The sequence below is a fragment of the Misgurnus anguillicaudatus genome, chromosome 1 (assembly GCF_027580225.2).
Source record: "Misgurnus anguillicaudatus chromosome 1, ASM2758022v2, whole genome shotgun sequence".
Classification (NCBI taxonomy): domain Eukaryota; kingdom Metazoa; phylum Chordata; class Actinopteri; order Cypriniformes; family Cobitidae; genus Misgurnus; species Misgurnus anguillicaudatus.
Window position 1 is genome coordinate 23,145,670 of NC_073337.2, and position 19,743 is coordinate 23,165,412.

The 19,743-nt window shown below is 38.2% G+C and overlaps 2 protein-coding genes across 4 annotated transcripts in view; both read right to left on the minus strand.

Moving 5' to 3' along the window:
• Window positions 1-4,391, minus strand: part of lrguk (leucine-rich repeats and guanylate kinase domain containing) — a 43,461-nt gene extending 39,070 nt beyond the window's left edge. For 2 of the 3 annotated variants that reach the window (XM_055190560.2, XM_055190562.2), the window contains exons 1-3: window positions 4,095-4,391; window positions 3,817-3,918; window positions 110-191 (exon numbers count right to left, since the gene is read on the minus strand). In XM_055190560.2, the coding sequence (XP_055046535.2) occupies window positions 110-191; window positions 3,817-3,918; window positions 4,095-4,127 (217 nt within the window). In that variant the 5' untranslated portion in view covers window positions 4,128-4,391. The remainder of the gene's footprint in view (window positions 1-109; window positions 192-3,816; window positions 3,919-4,094) is intronic. The other variant, XM_055190559.2, reaches the window with a different exon arrangement.
• Window positions 4,392-4,653: 262 nt separating this feature from the next.
• The window catches only part of exoc4 (exocyst complex component 4), a 222,905-nt gene continuing 207,815 nt past the window's right edge, over window positions 4,654-19,743 (minus strand). The window contains exon 18 of the mRNA XM_073868399.1: window positions 4,654-6,202. Coding sequence (XP_073724500.1) covers window positions 5,965-6,202 — 238 coding nt within the window. The 3' untranslated portion in view covers window positions 4,654-5,964. The remainder of the gene's footprint in view (window positions 6,203-19,743) is intronic.

A 19,743-nucleotide genomic window follows, 5' to 3' on the forward strand; every position in this document is an offset into this window, starting at 1 on the left:
TATCTACATTAGTGCGAGACAAATCGAAGTGCATCTGAAACATGACAGCAAATTATATTTCACCATATAGTTTTCTTGTAACCCAAATATTAAGCTGGTGTAAACCTACCTTTTATATTATTGCAGGGAAGCTCCAGCTTTTGAAGAGGGATATAATTGCATAAAATGGAGACATTTTTCAAGTCTCGCCCCTGTGGCCAAACACAATGAGAAATTTGGTTAAGGTGCCAATAAAATGTCGTCCGGAAAAACTGTGAAACCAGAGCAGAGTATGACGCATTAGAAATGTGATGTAAACTTAATTTGGAGGCCACTTCGGTTTCTTTCCAGCAAAGGCATACAAGTAAACAAAATCAGTTTGCTTTCTAAAAAATACATTTATATTCCACTTTATTGAGTAAACATGGTACATTTTATAAGGCAAATACTTGCAAAGATCTGTAAGTCCCTATAAGGATATATATAACATATCTATATTATATTATATGACCCTACCAGTGAAGTCCAGGCTGACGTCTCAATTTAATTATGAGATTAGTAGCGTCACATTTTTCAATCATTGATAGTTTAAATCTTTGACATGACCTTACTCAGTCAATATTTAAGATATCAAGGGTATATTAATGTTCTATACATTATGCAGAAAATGTAAATTAAAAATAACTTTTCACAAATTGGGTCACATTGTATCTACACTTCTGTTAAAATAGGGTTACGTAATAATATTAAATTTATATGTTTTTCCACATTATAGAATAATAGTAAACTTATCAACTATAGAATAATGTACTGATGGGAATTATGCTGACTAAATACATCCAAAATTAATCATAACTGTTATCACATGTGACCCTGTGCCACAAAACCATTCTTAAGTCGTACGGGTATATTTATGGCAATAGCCAACAATACGTTGTGAGTTAAAATGATAAATTTTTATGCCAAAAATAAAGAAGATATTAAAGTTGCCATGAAACAGAAGTAGCAATTGTCTTATTTTTCCCGTGGTGACGTATATCTGACTGAAATTCGTCTGTTGAGACCTGATTGGATCGTTTGTAGTTGGGTCACGTTGCTATTTGCTAATCGCTGCAATCTTTTCCCAGACCCCGCCCACCTGCCATACCATATGACCGCAAGTAAAGAGATCGAGGAGAGGAGGAAATGTGCATTTTTGATTAAAGAGCACCTATTTCATTGCTAAAAACAATTTTATTTGTGTATATTTGGTATAATACAATGTGTTTGCGTGCCCTTATGGTAAAAAAAAACATTATTTTCCACATACCGTACATTTTTGTAGCTCCAGATTTCACTCTCTTCCTGAAATGCACAGATTTGAAAAGCGCTGTGTCCCTGATTGGCCAGCTAACTTGTACGTTGTGATTGGTCTGAATGCCTCTGACGTCAGCCGGAAATGTGACGCTCCTTACCATGTTTGAAAGACTTGGTTGCTAACAGGAGTTAACTTACAGGCTGTGAGTCTGAAGCGGGAGGAATTATGATAATGTCGGTCTTCTCTACGTCACCAATCCCAGGAAGTAAACTGTTGCCTACAATCCATGTGTTTGTTGTAGTCCAAAAAAAGAGACTTACGTTGGAGACGATAACTCGCGTCATTGTTTACTTTGGGATTTGTACCTTTTGCATATTGTTAACATGTACTAATACATAGAGTTGGGGTACTCAAACTTGGACTCAGACCCGAGTCCGGACTTGAGTCCAATTTTGAATGAACTTGGACTTGTCACGCACTCGGGTGAATTTGTACTCGGACTTGACATGGACTTGGACATTTTGGACTCGTAAAATATCCTGAGTACAGTCGAGTCCGTGTCATGTGTAACAATAAAACCAGCATAAACTTAAGATGAGAAATGAATTAATGTCTCACTGTCTCATACACACTGCAAACTTTCGGGGGTGACAACCGCATTTAAATGCGGGAGTGAATCCCCTAAATGTTCGTTACATGTCTGTACGGAACAAGACTCACTCCCGAAAATGTGATGATTGACACAGAAATAACCGTAGCAACGTCCTACCGTCTCACGTGTTTATCATTTACAGCTTTGACCAAAATAATCGAACAGCATTGTGTTTTGCAATAAACCTGCGTCTTGGCGTTGTGTATTACGCTTCTTTTGTGACGCTGCTTCACAGCGCGGTCTTGCAGTGTTGCCAGGTCCTCAGCTTTTTTGTACGTAAGTATCGTTTTGGCGCTTAACCGTTTATGGCTTTTGGCTCATGAAGCAATCAAGTTTTTGGTGTTAATAAAGTGTGAAGGTGCCGGTCCCAATATTTTGATCTTTGAAGTAAAGCATTTAGATTTATTTTGGTTTATTATTGGATTTTTCTTGTTCGCTGTTTTTTAAGGGCAAGATCAGGCAACACTAGTCAGCAAACCTCGTGCCTGTCATTTTCTGAACCGCACATACAGAAGACTTTTTCCCCTTCTAAGAGTTAATTTTTTCAGAAGAGAGATCTGTTTATGATGTACGTTTAAACACTTGATTAACTACTAGATAGTCCTGTTATTTTACTGCAACACACTGGCAGGCAGCAGCCAGTCGCATCATACGTGCAGACAAACACACAAATCACACACAATGCGTGGCTACCACGATGTCCTCAAAGTCAGCAATAATTTGTTTTACTTACGAAAATCATAGAGAATTTATTTGCAAGACATCTGGTAAAAAGAAGATACCTCTATATCCCTTTCTTTTCTTTGAAATCATTTTTGATGGGAAACTAGTTGACATAAAATAAAAATGTTCAATGGCAATGATAAGATGCAATTGAGGTATTTTTATTACATTTTTATATTCCCATTGGTTTAATGGGTTGAAAGGTTAAAGTATTAATAGAAAGTAACAATTTACAATACAAATTTTCTTATCTTTTTTAAATTTAATTACTTTCTGGACTCGGGCGGACTCGACTTGGACTCGGCCTTTAAGAACTGGGACTTAAGTCCAACTCGGACCCTTTTGGACTCGGACTTGGACTCGGACTTGATGTTTAATGACTTGGTCTTGACTCGCACTCGAAAAAGGTGGACTCGGACCACCATACAACTCTACTAATACACACTTACAAACCAAAGGAAATGTAAAAACATGAATCGGACAATAGGTGCTCTTTAAAGATTGTGAGGGCACAAATAATTATGAATAATGAAGCTCACAGGTAAGCCATTTGTAGTAAAAAAAAAAAAACACAATATTCCAAAACAAATGACAGTTTTTCATTTCAATGTCATTGCGACTTTAAGTAAAGATCATGTTCCATGAAGATATTTTGTAAATTTCCTACGATAAATATATATATAAAAATATGTTTCAGTAGTAATATCTGTTGGTTAGGACTTCATTTAAGAACTTGAATGGCGATTTTCCCAATATTTAGATTTTTCGCACCCTCAGATTCCAGATTTTCAAATAGTTGTATCTCCGCCATATATTGTCCAATCCTACCAGCCTAATCCTAAACTTACTCATTCAGCTTCCAGATGATGTATAAATCTCCATTTAGTAGTCGTAGATTGACCCTTATGACTGGTTTTGTGGTCCAGGGTCACATATTCAATGTAATCAGTTATTGGCTGCTTTTTCTTCTTTATTCTGTCCAACTAAAGTTATCCATTTAAAAACATTGTTTTTAAATAAAATGTTTGTGTTGTAAAAAAATACATACACATTAAGATCAGAAGATTTAAAGATAACATTTAACTTTCAACAGCAGTGTATGTAATGTAATATACATATACACAGTATAATATAAACATATTGTGTAATCTCTGGTGTGACTCACTGGCACAGAGAGGTACAGGTAGGTGTGCTGGAGTCCCGTTGCTGAAGGTCCCAGATTAGACAGGCCTTTGGATACCTCCTCTTCCCTTAATTCACCATCATTCTTAATGTCACATTAACGAATACAGGAAGTTAGCCTCTCGATATTGCTTTAATCACTAAAACCACTGTGCCAAACGATCGCTTTAAATGTATTTGCTAATTTACAGTGCACGAATTACAAATAGTAAAGTGTCAGATAACATACCAGTAAATTAGAGTGATATAACGGCTGTTTACCTCCATTGTTGTGGTGTTTATTGACCGTGTCATCGCTCATCTCTTGATATCTCTGTGTGTTCCTCAGTCTCCAGAGAGCAGCGCTTATTATGGAGAAAGACGGGAGGCTGACATGTTCAGCTCAACACAAACGCCATAAATTGACTCCTTGATACTTTTACAACTAAATACAACTTATTTGCTTTTAAAACAAAGTAAACTACAAGAATATAAGCAACCTTCATACACCGGCCGCGGGAGAGCTACAAGTTGTACGCGCTGCGGTTACCTGGCAACCACACTAAACTAAAGCGTTGTGCGCATGCGCAGTAGGCTACTGGAGCACTATTGTATTCTTAAATAATTTTTAAATGAATATAGAAACAATTTGATATTTAAGTCTTATGACATACATAAGTATATTTACTATTATATATTTATAACATCGAATGTAGGCTACTATAATTATTGACAGTACATCCTAAATTAAATATTACAAATAACCTCATAATATACTGGCATTTTTGAGCAAATAAGAAGAAATATTATCAAACATAATTACAACTGAAATCAATTTCGGTCTATTAAATTCATTTATTTTTATTCAGACATTTACACTGGCAAAATTAATTTCAAATTCAGTAGTCCAGGGCTGTGAGGGGACTGCAATGATGAAGACCCAATATGCAGCTCCCATATGTATTTTACAAGCATGTACATCCCATTAAGTAAGATTTGCATTAAACACAAAGCATAGAGAACATGAATAAAAAACACAAAAGAAAATAATGCATAAAATAGTGTTTATCGGATATTATGCAAACCCCATCTGATTAAGTTTTAATGAAGATTCTTTTGAAAATGCTATAATGCTTATATGAGCATACAAGTCATTGAGTGGGGCACTAAAATTGCACTTAAACACTTTTTAAACAGTTTTTTTAGTATATCACTCATATAACATGACTACATCATTCATGACACATTGTTCCCACCACACGATTCAGATGTGCTGAGAATATGAAATATGTCGCAGCTGTGTTCCTCTCTCTTTGGCAATTATTGGTTTGAAGGGTAGAGTCATTATGATGAATTGCCATGGTGGCTTCCCGCTTCATGCCTGTGTTCTGTATTGACAGGGCTTTTCATTTTTTCTTGTTAAGTACATTTAGCTTTAATTAATGAACTAAACAGCTAAGAACAGAGTGAGCTGTGTCTGTTTGAATGAGAAGCTCTGAAATAAACCGCAAACATGATTAATAATAATGGTTGGAGACTTAAAGACTACTTATAAAAGCTCAAGTCATTTTGCCATCAAACACATTGTCTATCTATGACAATGCACTAATACAGAATAAGCTAATGCACCCCACACACATTTAAGAAATGCTGAATGAGTTTAGCAATTCCTATTTCTATTCCCAGAGGAAAAAATAAAATCAACAAACACCGGATGAGCTGTTTCTTTAAGCCTGATAAAAGTCCGCCTTTCTAATCTGGCATCTGTTATTCCAGACACAAGCTGCAGGCCGGGCACGACGGCGACGTTGCGCGGGAAGATTTTATAATTGAGAGCAGCGCTTTTGATAAAGAAAGAAAATGAGAAGAAAATGTCCCGGAGCCACAGCGAGAGAATCCTTCCTCTTTTCTGAAAGGTGTGGCCCGGCTTAACCAAACAAGGTATGAGAACGTTCCCTCCATGAGTGTGTTTGTGTGTGCAAAGCCCTGATCTGAAATGTATCTCACAAACCAAAAAAAGGTACATGGCAAAACTAAACAAAAGCATAAATCAGATGCAAATCTACAAAGCTTTTTGCAAGATCGGTTTTAATGCGTGATGGAGGCTAATGACAGTAACAAATGGCTGTATAGATGATCTCGGCTTGTGTGTCTACACTGTAGTGATCTTCTTGTCCTTAGTAGCCTGTTTAATTGCAGCCTGCTCGCAGATGATCTCTTTGAGGCGCTGCAGTCGCATGTTCTGCACGGTCAGATCTCCCACGCCTGTCTGGCTGCGGTGCAGGAGACTCAACGCGTTGATGTACTCCAGCTCTGTGTAACGCACCCCTTGATCAACCACCAGGTTGAGCAGCTCGTCGGCAGTGTTATACAACATTTCATAGTACTGCCTGCAGAGAGAGAGAAAAAGAGCGAGAGAGAGAGAGAGAGAGAGAGAGAGAAAGAATAAGAGAGTGTGTTATATCAAAGGACATACTACTGAAATATAAAGATACCCTTATTGCTAAACTTCACTGTTTTTAAAGGATTAGTCAATTTTCTTTAAAAAAATCCAGATCATTTACTCACCACCATGTCATCCAAAATGTTGATGTCTTTCTTTGTTCAGTTGAGAAGAAACTATGTTCTTTGAGGAAAACATTCCAGGATTCCTCCCATTCCAATGGACTCCAATGGACCCCAACACTCAACAGCTTCAATGCACTTCAAAATAGCAGTTTCAAGGGACTCCAAACGATCCCAAATGAGGCACAAGGTGCCCATCTAGCGAAACGACTGCCATTTCTGGCAAGAAAAATAACAAATATGCACTTCCAAAACACGACCTCTCGTCTTCCTCCAGCTGTGTGACGATGACGTATTACGTGAGGTCGCGCTGGCACGTCACAGGACCGAAGGAAGACGAGAACTCGTGGTCCAAAAGTGCATATTTCCCATCCTTCCTGCAAAAAATGACAATCATCTCGATAGACAAGACCCCCACGCCTCATTTGAGATCGCTCAGATTCCTTCGAAACTGAAACTGCATTAAAACTGTTAAGTGTTGGGGTCCATTGAAGTCCATTAAAATGAGAATTATCCTGGAATGTTTTCCTCAAAAAACATAATTTCTTCTCGACTGAACAAAGAAAGACATCAACACCCTGGATGACATGGTGGGGAGGTTTTTTTTTTTAAGAAAATTGACTAATCCTTTAAGGATAAAATAAAGAGTAAAAGTGCATGGGAAATAAAAACAAAAACAAAATCCACTTCTTTAGAAAAGACATAGTAAATAGTTGCAAAAACACTAAAGATGCAATAAAAGATGAAAGTCGGGATGTAAAAACCATAGACTATAAAAAAATATGGACGTAGTGTCCGTGACGTCATCCGTAGGTTAGAAGATCTTTTTTGAAGCCAATAGTTGGAGGGCCCTGCCCTCGCCATCTTGGCCGCATGTCACAGCGCATCACTTGCTGATAACCGAAAATGGTTAAAGAGGTGGGACGTGGGTGAAGCTGAGGTGGCTGGTTGCTGAAACCACGCCCGCCTAACTCGACTTTAGTGACAGCAGTGGCAGTTCACCCGTCACTCAAGTGGCCACGCCCTTAATAATGCAAAAATTTAAGGCTTAATATCATTTAAAAGGATCAGTTACAAAACAAATCACCCCCTCACAGTTGTCATGAAGGGCAAAATTAGCTATATAGACTAAAAACACCTTTTGTAGGGCTGTCACAATGATTAAATAATCGTCTCATCGCGATTGTTTGACCTCATCAAGATGATTTCAGATCACTGCAATGATTGCACATCTCTTTAAAAAACACAAGGTGGAGCTGTAGCGCCTGTATAAACGAGACAGTATCAGATTAATTTTAAATATGTGTTATGTGTATTAATATTTACTGCCAGATAAACCTTGCAAAAGATTTAATTTAAATAATCACAACAATATATTAAAATTATTTCATAAACAAATTTTTTTTATGAGAATTAAATGTCAAAGCAATAAAACAGACAAATACTCGCTATAATCGCCACAATTTATTAGGCAATTAACCATCAGCCAAAATTTCATAATCGTCACAGCCCTATTTGTACCAGACTGTAAACATTTTGTTTTCCACTGTAAATGTGGGCATTTTAACATGAGGGTCTATTGCAATTGACACCCTTTTGGAGCCTACCTCTAGCTGCCAGTCAATGAATTGCAGTTTAATTCACTTCCGTATTGGTTTCATCAGAGAGATCGGAAGGTTGCCCTTCAGTAAAAACCTAAAAATTAAGAAACTGATGCACACATGGGGGCACTGTGATGCATGTGGCTCCCACATTAGGGTTGTATTTAGGTCCAAGTACTTACAAGAGACGCAAGTTTGAACATGAGCTACGGTCGTTTCGCATTCGTCTTTCAGGACTTTGCGAAAAATAGACGTGACGTTTTAACGGATTATGCAAAAAACCTGTATTTCAGAATGGCCTATGGGAGATTTAAAGCTAAAGTATTTGACGAACATATAATATGTGCCGATAGCATTCGGTCAATATAATTAACGTATTTTCCGGACTGTAAGTCGCTCGGAGTATAAGTCGCATCATTCAAAAATGCGTTATTAAGACTAAATAACATATAGAAGTCACACAGTGAACTACTCGTCACATTTATTTAGAAATTATTTCACAAAATCCTAGCCGAAGAACAGACATTTAATTTGGAAAGGCAAGTTATTCAACTAAACAATAGCAGACAGAACAGCAGGCTGAATAGATGTCTGTACATTAAAGTAATATTATCAGTTAATCAAACGATACACAATAGCATACAGAACTTACCTGGAAGGTTGAATAGGCTAAATTAACACAACAAGCCAACTAGCGTGAAGTTCGCATACTTGTCATTCCACATCACTGAATCCATTGAATTACATAAATACAGGAGCAGTATATAGCGGACTCTTGCGGCTGTAGATGGTAATGATGTCTCTTGCCTCATAAATGTCAAAATTAATTCAAACTGACTTACAAGCCGCACCTGACTATAAGACGCAGCACCAGCCAAATTATGAAAAAAAATCTGTGGCTTATAGTCCGAAAAATACGGTATTTCTTTTTTAAGGAGGTGGCGTTTAGCGCCTTTTTCAAATGAGTTCTTCAAATGCTACATTGTTGCATTACCAAGCACAATCTAAGTGCATCTGATGCTTTAAAAGTACTTGACTTTTTGGCCTAAATATGATGTTGACCCATAGGACATCAAACATCAGAGATCACAGGGGCAACTTACACATGAGCATGTATACACTGTCTCACAAAGAGCTTACAACTTTCATTTCTGCAGCAGACGCACATTTGTAACAGGGGTGATAAGAGCTGAATGAGTTTCTGACCCCATCAGAGCAAACGGCCCTGAATCTCTCTCTCCTAAAGCACCTCTCCCATGCCACATTACTGAGGCACACAGAAAACACCTTAGCCAGCAGGAACGTCTTGAACTCTCTCTCACTAAACTTTCCTATCAAGCTGGCACACTCTTCCCGCTACCTTTTCTTTCGGAGAATTTTGGCCGCACTTTAAATGAGCCGTAGAGCCCATTTTAAACATCTCTCACTTTTAAAGTGCTCGGCACAGAGCAAACCGTGGCGCAAATGGGCAATTGGAGCTTGTACGTGAAGAAGTCTGTGTAAATTTTGAAGCATAGCCAGACAGTTATCTTAGGAATGAGAGGTTATGTACTTATGAAGTTTTTAAACTATAATAATATGAAGATGCTTCAAGGCTGTGATAGCTATTGTGTGCTTGGCTTGCTAAGGCGAGCATCACTATTAATAAAATAATTTAAAAAAATGTATGTGCAAGTCATCCCCTGTTGTTGGACGTGATGTGTAAGTGATCAAAATAACCATTTTCATTTGAGCCAAAGAACATTAAAGGGATAGTTTACTAAAAACGAAAATTCTCTCAACATTAACTCCCTCTCATGTTGTTACAAACCTGTATACATTTCTTTGTTCTGATGAACATAAAGGAGGATATTTTGAGGAATGAACTGATCATGAGCCACATTTACTTCCATAGTATGAAAAAAGAATACTATGGAATTTAATGAGGCTCATGAATGGTTTGGTTACAATTATTCAAAATATTATCCTTTATGTTCATCAGAACAAAGAAATGAATACAGGTTTATAACAACATGAGAGGGAGTAAATGATTTTTGGTGAACTTTCCATGTAAGACTTGAGGTTGAGTGACTTGTCACACGATCTTGTTCATTCAATGGAAACTTGCCGACTCCCAGCCGTTGGCGACAGGAAGTGGGCATGTCCAGCTATGCAACAAAGTTTATGCAAATGACAAGCGACTTTCGGGAGACTACCAATGAGTGTGAAGCAAGGGAGTTCATGTCATCAGTCTTTCGTCATTTATTTACAGTAGAGGAAGGTTACTCATTTGTTTATAACGACCTCATTGAAAAGGATGGGCGACACACAGTGTCAAAGTCGCTGGCAGCGTGCACGCAAAATAAGATCTAGCACTGGCAACCCAGAATACCACAATTAACTTTTTCCCCGCCATTGACGAGATATCTCATTAATTTAGAGAAAATGCTTCCCTGCCAAAAAGAAGTTTTTACCTCAATCCATATTTTCTTTATATGCAGAAGGTATTAAACACTATAGCATACCTGTATACAGATTCGAAAAAGAAGTAAACACTCTGTGTATGTTTTGATCATTACTCTAAATCTGATCTCTAACAAAAGTCCTTTACAAAAATGCAATTCGTCCAGCTTTTTGTTCAAAATTAGGTATTTTTGAATAATCCTACCCATATTTGAAAGGTGATGAACAGAGAACACATTTTTTTTTGAAAGCAGAGGGTCTTTTTTCATGTATTGTATGTTTATATATTTAAAGAAAAACATTTTCTGGAATGCATTAAATTTTTGAGAAAATCAAAAATATTCTGGTGCTGGCTGGCAACTTAAAGGCGGGGTGCACGATCTCTGAAAGCCAATGTTGACATTTGAAATCACCTAAACAAACACGCCAATACCCCAATAGAATCTGGACCTTCTTTTGATAGACCCGCCCCACACATACGCAACCCAGGCAACGATGTCGGTTAGTAGACACTCCCCTTACTGCTGATTGGCTACAAGTGTGTTTTGGTACTTGGCCCGACTGACTTTTCCAAAGCGTTTTTCAAAAATCGTGCACCTCGCTTTAAAAAAATGCTGACTGGGAAAGAGTTAAGGGGCGTGCACACCAAAGCTTTTATGCCTGCGGCCGGCCATGTTTTCAATTGTTTCCAATGGAAGCGCTGAGTTTTTCAAAAGTAGCTGGCAGATTTTTTCCGCACTAAGCATCTAGAGTTTAAAGAGATTCACTTTGGGTGAAAAGCTCAGCTCGTCAACGTCAGTTCTCACATGGCCGTCCAATCACAGTGGAGGAGGGGCGGGACAAGTATCACAACAACCAACCGGCTCAAAGCTCAAGTATCACAGCTACCAAAGCGCTCAGATGAAAAAAAAGCTGGCATTCGACGTCCTCCAGGCATTTCAGCCACGTAAAAAAGCTTTGGTGTATCCCGCCCCTTATGGGGCGTGTACACTAAAGCTTTTAAACGCCTTAAACTGTAGGCGGACGCTAACTGTGGGCCAGTGTTTTTTCAGCTAAGCACTTTGGTTGCTATGATACTTCTGCTTTGTTTATCAGTCGTTAAACGATGTGCGGGTTGGTTATTGTAATATATGTCCCGCTCCTCCTTTACTGTGATTGGAAGGCCAAGTAAAAAGTGACATTGACAAGCTGAGCGTTTCACCCGAATTTGAAATTTTTTCTGGGCGCTCAGCACTGAAATAAACTCTGAGGGCCGGTAAGCACGAACAAAACCCGCCAGCTGCTTGTGCTTTTGAAAAGCGCGGCACTTCCATTGGAAACAATTGAAAACATACGTGGCCGCGGACGTAAACGTTTTGGTGTACACGCTCCCATAAAGCCATTCAGAACATCTTAGCACACCCACATCTCCCTAGCATGCACTTTTAAGATTTGCGTAACAGATACCACACATACATTTGTTGTACATAGATATACAGTAGATATCTGCTATGTTTTAGCTACAAATGTAGAGAGAGAGATTTTTCAAAACTGTAACTTAATAAGCCTCGGTTTCTTGAAAACCAAAAAGGCTTTGTTGTTATGGAAACCACAATGAGATGGTAGCTGGAGAGGAAGAGCTAAACGAAAGGGGAAAACATAGACACACAAATGCAAAACTAACAGATTTGCTTCCCGCTACCAAATCGTCTACGAAATATTGCTCTCTTACCGTTTGTGCCCTCTGAAGAACCCATTTATCAAAGGCTGAGCTCTAACGGTTTAACAGATTAACAATTATATAAAAAGTTGATCACATCATACAATTTAGCTGGTGTAATATTCAGACCCAAAATCCTGAAATTTGTTTGTGCCAAAACTGTTAATCGAGCACAAGTGCACCTGCAGGACAGAGAGAGGCCAGCTCCATTAACCTCCATTCATGTCTGACACACCAAAAAACACAGGCACTTATATAAACCCTGACAGTAGTGTCCCACTACAACTCTTTATTTACCAGACCAGCACTGTCTGCTCATGAGAGCTCTGAGCAAACAATGAACACCACCTAATTTTACTTTCACCTGCTTACAGTACTTCAACATAAACACCACAGAGGTCAACATAAAGAGATGTGCATGTTTGCGCATGCTTCTATTTCCGTGCACTTCATTAAACGCACATTTAAAAGGCATTTAGCGAATCTGATTAACTCTCGTGGCTTTTAAGACCTCCTTCTTCACTCTTTTCCAAATTTTCTCTTCCATTAGAAGATAATAAAGAACAGAAACTTTTCAGATGTAGTACCTGCACCTGCGCGGGTGTTTATCTGAACGCCATTAGGTTTTAATTAGTTTCTATGAGCACAACACTGCGCACAAAGAGCGCTAGGCAAATTTATGATGCGTGGAGCGAAGGACGCTGGGAGATGTATGATGGCGTGAAGGGAGACGGTGAGAAAAACTGGAATCAGCACAATTCATTTCCTCCAATTTCCAGTGTGTACAATATTAAAGCCATTAGGGGCCTTACTTTGTCAGCGCATTCTCAACAACACATTAGTTAGCAGCTGGGAGGAGCAGGCAAGATGCCCAAGATGATCCTCTCCATCAAATACATCACACATGCTTGTCACCACGGTAACAAACGCTAATGCTTTCCGTGCAGGAGTGCGTATCGGGCTTCCCGTCCGTTCCCTCCCGCTCGACTTTCCCGTTAATAGGAACGTTTCGCAGATGGGCTGCTGTGGTTTTATCAGCTGGTCGGTTTTAATGTGGGGTTGCTTGGCTTTGGTCTGCTGGAGAGAAAACATCAGGACAGTAGGAATTATGGGAGAGTGCAGCAGGCTCATAAATGGTTTATGGAAACTGTTGCTGGGCCGCTGCACAATGACATTATGTATTTAGCTACTGAGTGCTCTTTGCTGATCGTGTGGTTTTATAAACTGCTATCTGACGGGAGTTTGATCGTGCATGTGAATGACAGTTTTAATGGCGGCATTTTTTCAAGCATAACTAAGATTTGGATAATAATGAAAAGATTAAAAAAGAGAAAATGCTGGGTTATTATATTTGTTGGGTCAAAAAGAGAAAACTCCAACCGTTGAGTTAAATTTATTTGACCCAAACATGGATTAAAACAAGCTAGCATTTGGGCTGAAAGAGTTGGTTTGTCCCCGTTTTACCCAACCATGGAGTAGTGAAAGCATTTTATTTTGGTAGCCCCCAAAAGTATGTCTACACACCCTTATAAATTTAATCCATTAACATTCATACCTTTACAAACGTATTAGATAAATTACATCAAAACAACTGGGATTATTTTAGAGCAGTGGTTTTCAAACTGGGGTCCGGGGCCCCCAGGGGGGCCACGAGATGGTGCCAGGGGGGCCCCAGTTTATGACATTTTATGAAATACATTAATTTATCATGAATTCTGTGTAATTAAACCTAAAATATAAGGTTACTAACCAAAACTACTACTTTTTATATATATAATTTATATAATTTAATGTATTTTTTGTTAAAATGTTGAGTTTTAGAACAGTTTTTTGTCACAAATTTTCTTTGGGGGGCCGCGAAGGAATACAACGTACACAAGGGGGGCCGCACGCTGAAAAAGTTTGGGAACCACTGTTTTAGAGAAAGACATCACAATAGGGCTGCACGACATTCAATAACTTGCTAAAAAATGCATTATACGATATGCAATACCTTAACTCTTTCCCCGCCATTGAGGAGTTAAATCGTCAATTAAGAAAAAACGTTTCCCTGCCAATGACGAGTATTTCCGGCTTTCCGCAACTAATAAAACCCGGAAGTATCGCCCTAGGACAAACAGCTGCATGTCCATGTAAGTTTTGAGAATCGGTCTGAATCTGATCTCTATCAAAAAAATAAAAATGTAATTATCTCAGTTTTTGCTCATAATTTGGTGTTTTTGAAGAAACGTACCCATATTTGGAAAAAAACATGCGCCGCTTATGCACTGCTTACGCTTGCGGTGTGAAACCGGCGTGGAGCCACTTGCGTTGCTACTAATCTCCGGTGCCGCCATTTTGGGTCTGACAATTTGACGCGCATATTTTGCGTCAACATATTTGTTGCGTTGACGTCAACGATTACATCGACGCATTTTCACAGCCCTAAACACAAAATACATAAACCGCTAGATGTCGCTAAAAACCCCTCATTTTACGTTTATAAAATTGATTTAAATTATATTCAGATATATTTCAACTGAAAACTTTCTCTCTGCTCTGCATTGACCTAAAACTTCGATTATATGTTACTTTTTAATGTATTAAAGTAATTCACTTATTGCATACCATTGAAATATGAATATTTGGACTGTTACGATAATTTTGTTATATTTCGCAGCCCTTCATCGCTAGCAATACTTTAAAGAGCAACTAAGGTCCGATTCACGTTTTTACATTTCCTTTGGTGTGTAAGTGTGTAATAGTACATGTTAACGATATGCAAAAGGTACAAACCCCAAAGTAAACTATTGTTTTTAACGTAAATCTATTTTCTAGGACTACAACAAACACACGGATTGTAGGCAACAGTTTACTTCCTGGACCTGTTGGGGTAAACAAGAAAGACATTATCATAATTCCTCCCGCTTGGACTCACAGCATGTAAGTTAACTCCTAATAGCATGACGAACAAATCTTTCGAACATGGTAAGGAGCGTCACATTTCTAACTGACGTCAGAGGTATTCAGGCCAATCACAACGTACAGATTAGCTGGCCAATCAGAGACATAGCGCTTTTCAGATCGATGAGTTTTGTACAAAATCAATGCGTTTGAAAAGCAGTATATCTGGAGCTACAAAAATGTACGGTATGTGGAAAATGTGTTTTTTAACCATAAAGCACGGGAACACATTATACCAAACACACAATATAACGTTGTTTTTTAGCAATAAAATAGGTGCTCTTTAAACAAAACTTATGTAAACAGAGTTTATATTTTGACAAGAACATTTTCGAATATCTGCTGGTTGCGAAACTTACAGTAGTGAAACATGGTGTGTAATTACTATTAATGTATATAGTTTATGCTACTGTAATTTTTCACATGCATAGAGACTTGGCCTAAATGTTCGGTTGATAAGAAACACACATTAAACATTAGTTTTAACGTGTTGCATAGTTATGTGTATACTATTTGTATACACAGTATACAGTGGTAGAACAAATTATCTTCAAATCGTACACGTGCGCACACACAAAAACGAAGATGAATGTGCTGTCAGGTGAAACTGCGGGTTTGTTTAGCGGTTATCAGAAGCACAGAGCAGTCCGGGTGTAAACAGACCTGGCCGTCACCTTGACACACCGGCTAAATGTCGTTTTTCCAGCGGCCTTTACAAATGGCCTCACTAGACGTGTGCTTTTCCAACACCCTGACCTCTGATCCCCACATGTCAATCAACCAGGTGAGTCCCAGAGACTTCCTAATTACCTTTTCCTCATTGATCTAGCAGTTTCACATTTCTTGTAAAAGAGAGGGTTATATCTGTGATAATATCATAAGGGTCATTAATACTGAAAATGTTTAAATTGCTAGAGGTTTGGTTGCTTGTTAGTCTCAAGTAGCCAGTGGTATAAAGTCTGATGCGCATTCTGTCTATGAACTGCCCAGTTAGGCCACATTTACATTGCAAATGTAATACAATTTTTGTGGCACAGATCGGATATGACCCACAAATGGGTGATTTTTGCGAAATTAGACTTATGAGGTGTTATGAAACATTTTGATAAAAAAAGTAAATGCAAAGTAAGAGTATCAAAATAAGTATAAAGTTACAAACATCTCTTCATGTACTTTTTTGCACATGATTTCAAATGACATCATACAAACCAATTTTGTTGTTTTTTCCACATTAACGGGGGAAAAGTTTCAATACCGCAATGTGTCCATGACTGGATTTGGGTTGTTTGACATGGAAATATTTATAATATTTTTTTTTTTAAATAAAACGCGTCAGTGCATGTTATACTATAAACATTTACAGTAAAGAAACATGTGGTATTTGGTCATCATTGGTAAATGTAGAGACAATAATAAGGAATATAAATGTGTCCAAGACCAATTTTCTCATCCTCCGCAACAATTTTCAATCATTGTTTAAGCCCTCAATGAACTAACATTTGAAAAAATTGTTGTAAGGGACATAATTGACTGTGACACTCAAGGTGGCTACCAGGTAAGCAGTTCTTATTTTTTCTCTTCAGATAAAAGTTGAAATTTTGTTTGTCATAGTACCTACACAACATTTTAGTTCTCGTTACTGAAACATGAGTTTGTAAATGCATATATTTAAGGTAATATCATGTTGCGGTAATGATAATTTTATAACGATTATCTAAAAAATTGTAATAAAAAATATTTTTTAAATCTTCTAAAAATAATGTTTATAGTAAGTTCAGACCTTAATCGTATATATGTGCAAAACAAATTGGCTTCACGGGCTTTTTAAAAATTCTGATTCTGGACACTTTCTAAATCTGGATTTCGTGAGAATCACTCAAATGTGTAAGCAGGAAAAAAGCGCATAGATTCCAATATTCTCCGAACGGTTTCAGGCCTTATTCATATGTGAAAATTAATCGGATATGAATCTGATACATGCATTCGCGTCCGCAATGTAAGTGGACAGATCGGATATTTCCCTTTCAAGATGTGTTGTGTGGAATTGTAAATGTGATCACATAGCAACACAATGGAGGACGATGACTCTGCTTAGTGGAGTAATGATGAAGTTTTATGCCTTGTTACAAAAAAAGCTCTATAATCATGTATAATTATTTAGTCTGTGTCCATTGCATACTGGGACATTTTACTTCCTCTGTGGTTTAAGCTTTTCCAGGTCAGTATGTCTACCTTGAATTGTATTGCCAAGAGTTTAGTGTAAATGCAGATTTCAGATATGAGACACTTTTAACTCTTTTCCCGTCACTGACGTCAATTAAAGGTGCAGCGTGTAATTTTTAGAAGGTTTTTTTACAGAAATGCAAAATAATAAACAAAACTATATTATCAGGGATGTGTAAAGACCTTTCATAATGAACCGTTATATGTTTATTACCTTAGAACGAGACCTTTTTATTTGCATACACAGAGGGTCCCGTTACATGGAAGCCGCCATTTTGTGCTGCCATTTTTCTACAGAAGCCCTCAAAGGACAATTTTTTCTACTAAGTTGTCTCCGACAATGACATGTCTGTCCGGTGGCGGCTACCATAGCTTCTCTGTTTGTTTCAAAAGCAAGTGGTGAGCCGTGGACTAAGCCGTTGGTTGCAATTTGCAACCTCACCACTAGATGCCGCTAAAATTTACACACTGCACCTTTAAGAGAAAGCGCTTCTCTGCCAATGAAGAGAATTTACGGCTTTCCACAATCCCACTATTATCCATCAGGTGGCGCACTTCTGCAACTTTTACAACCCGGAAGTAACGCATCAAGATTTGCAGTGTAAATGCAGCCATAGATTTGATAAAGAGTTTATTTTGTGTTTGAATGTCATATGGGAATGCAGTAACCTAAATCAAATTATACCACAAAAGTGGCAAATGATGATGCCTCAGTATCCATGAACGATTGTGTTACTTCTGAAAGTTGCAGAATCCCAGTCAAATAAAAATCGAAAGGATTCAATTCACAATGTGAAGGCCACTTTACATTTACTAGAAGCTTTAGATACCAAACACAAAACATTCACATACCGAATCAATCCCGTGACCTTGGCGTTATTTTTACACAACGCTTTACCATTTAAATACACAAGAAATTGAGAGCCACTGTTTGTCACTATGACAACTGCATAAAAATGTGTATGAATTATGCCAGGATATCTATATGGAGCAATTATTGGTTATCTCATTTTTAAGCCTTGATCAGTTCCATCCATCTTGCCTTTCCAGGTAATGAAATACCGAAACTGAAACACACACACACAAAAATGCAACCACACACAAACAGCAGTCACCTGCCAGATTCGGTGACGTTGATTAGACATTACCGAAGCACCTGCAGGACTCTGGGACATGGTCTGGCTCGCGCTAAGGTTATGAGCAGATGGTGTGTGTATGCGTGTTTGTGTGCCGGTGAGAGTAAAAGCACTGTGATTTTGCCAGGGGATTGAACCAACATCGAGTCCAAGGTCATTTCTATTCAGCGAATCTGCAACTGTGTTTATCATGCTTTAAACTTCAACACTTCAGATCCTCTGATACCAGTCCTACACCGTTCACGCTCACATTTAAATAAACCCTAAGCTCAATCTTCACGTGTAGAAGCCAGCGCTGCAGTGTTAATGCCACGACACCCTTTTTTCTAATCACTAGATGGCACTGCGTCCAAAGTCTGCGGTGAACGCTGCTGGGTTTGGCCAGTGCACTGCTCAGCGTTAACTCGAATCGATGGTTATTACCGTGTCCTTGGCCCAGTCGCCCACAGCCAGCATTCAGATGGGAGAGCAGCCAACGATTCTCCTCTTCCTCATTTCTAGCATCACTACCATCCAAACTGTAAGTGCCTACATCTTCTTCAAGGAATCCACAACAGATACATACGTATACACGCACGGCCCTTTACACACTGACTGTGTGTCGTGCATTAGTGGACTTTTATTATGTTGGTGTTACTACATGTTAGCAACAAGGAGGTTTCAAGTGAGGAGGGGGGGGGGGGTTGTCAATAAGTCAGCGCAATAATAATCATGCAGCAGTATTGATCATTGTTTGTACCACAAAACACACATTCATCTATTTTATTTAACTTCTCTGACAGTAATATTCTCATAAAAATGTAGAAACATACTGCTAGCGATCTACAGTATATATATAGCTGATATTTATTGACTTAACAAAATTAAAGCCTCTTTCATTATGTGCATCAGTGTTCTCTAATGCATTGACATCTATGGACTGATGTGTCACACACAAAATACAGCATCGGCCTTGTATGCCGGTTCAGGCACTGGTAAGGACTCTAAAGCTCACTTCACATTGGGACACTGTTCACTTATTTTCCTGTGACGTGACTGTTTAAGCGCGTTGTGATCTTTCGCAGCTGTTATTCATCAACAACCAGCAAAACCAACATCTCTCGGACTAATTTTTAAACACGTGTTAAAGTATATTGTGAAAAACGCTTTCCTTATTCTCTTACATATCCGTGCATACATTTGGAGGAATATTACACTGCAAAAAATTATTTAAAAAAAATCGTAGTATTTTTGTCTTGTTTTCAGTAAAAATATCTAAAAACTCTTAAATTAAGATGCTTTTTCTTGATGAGCAAAATGACCCAAAAAATAAGTCTAGTTTT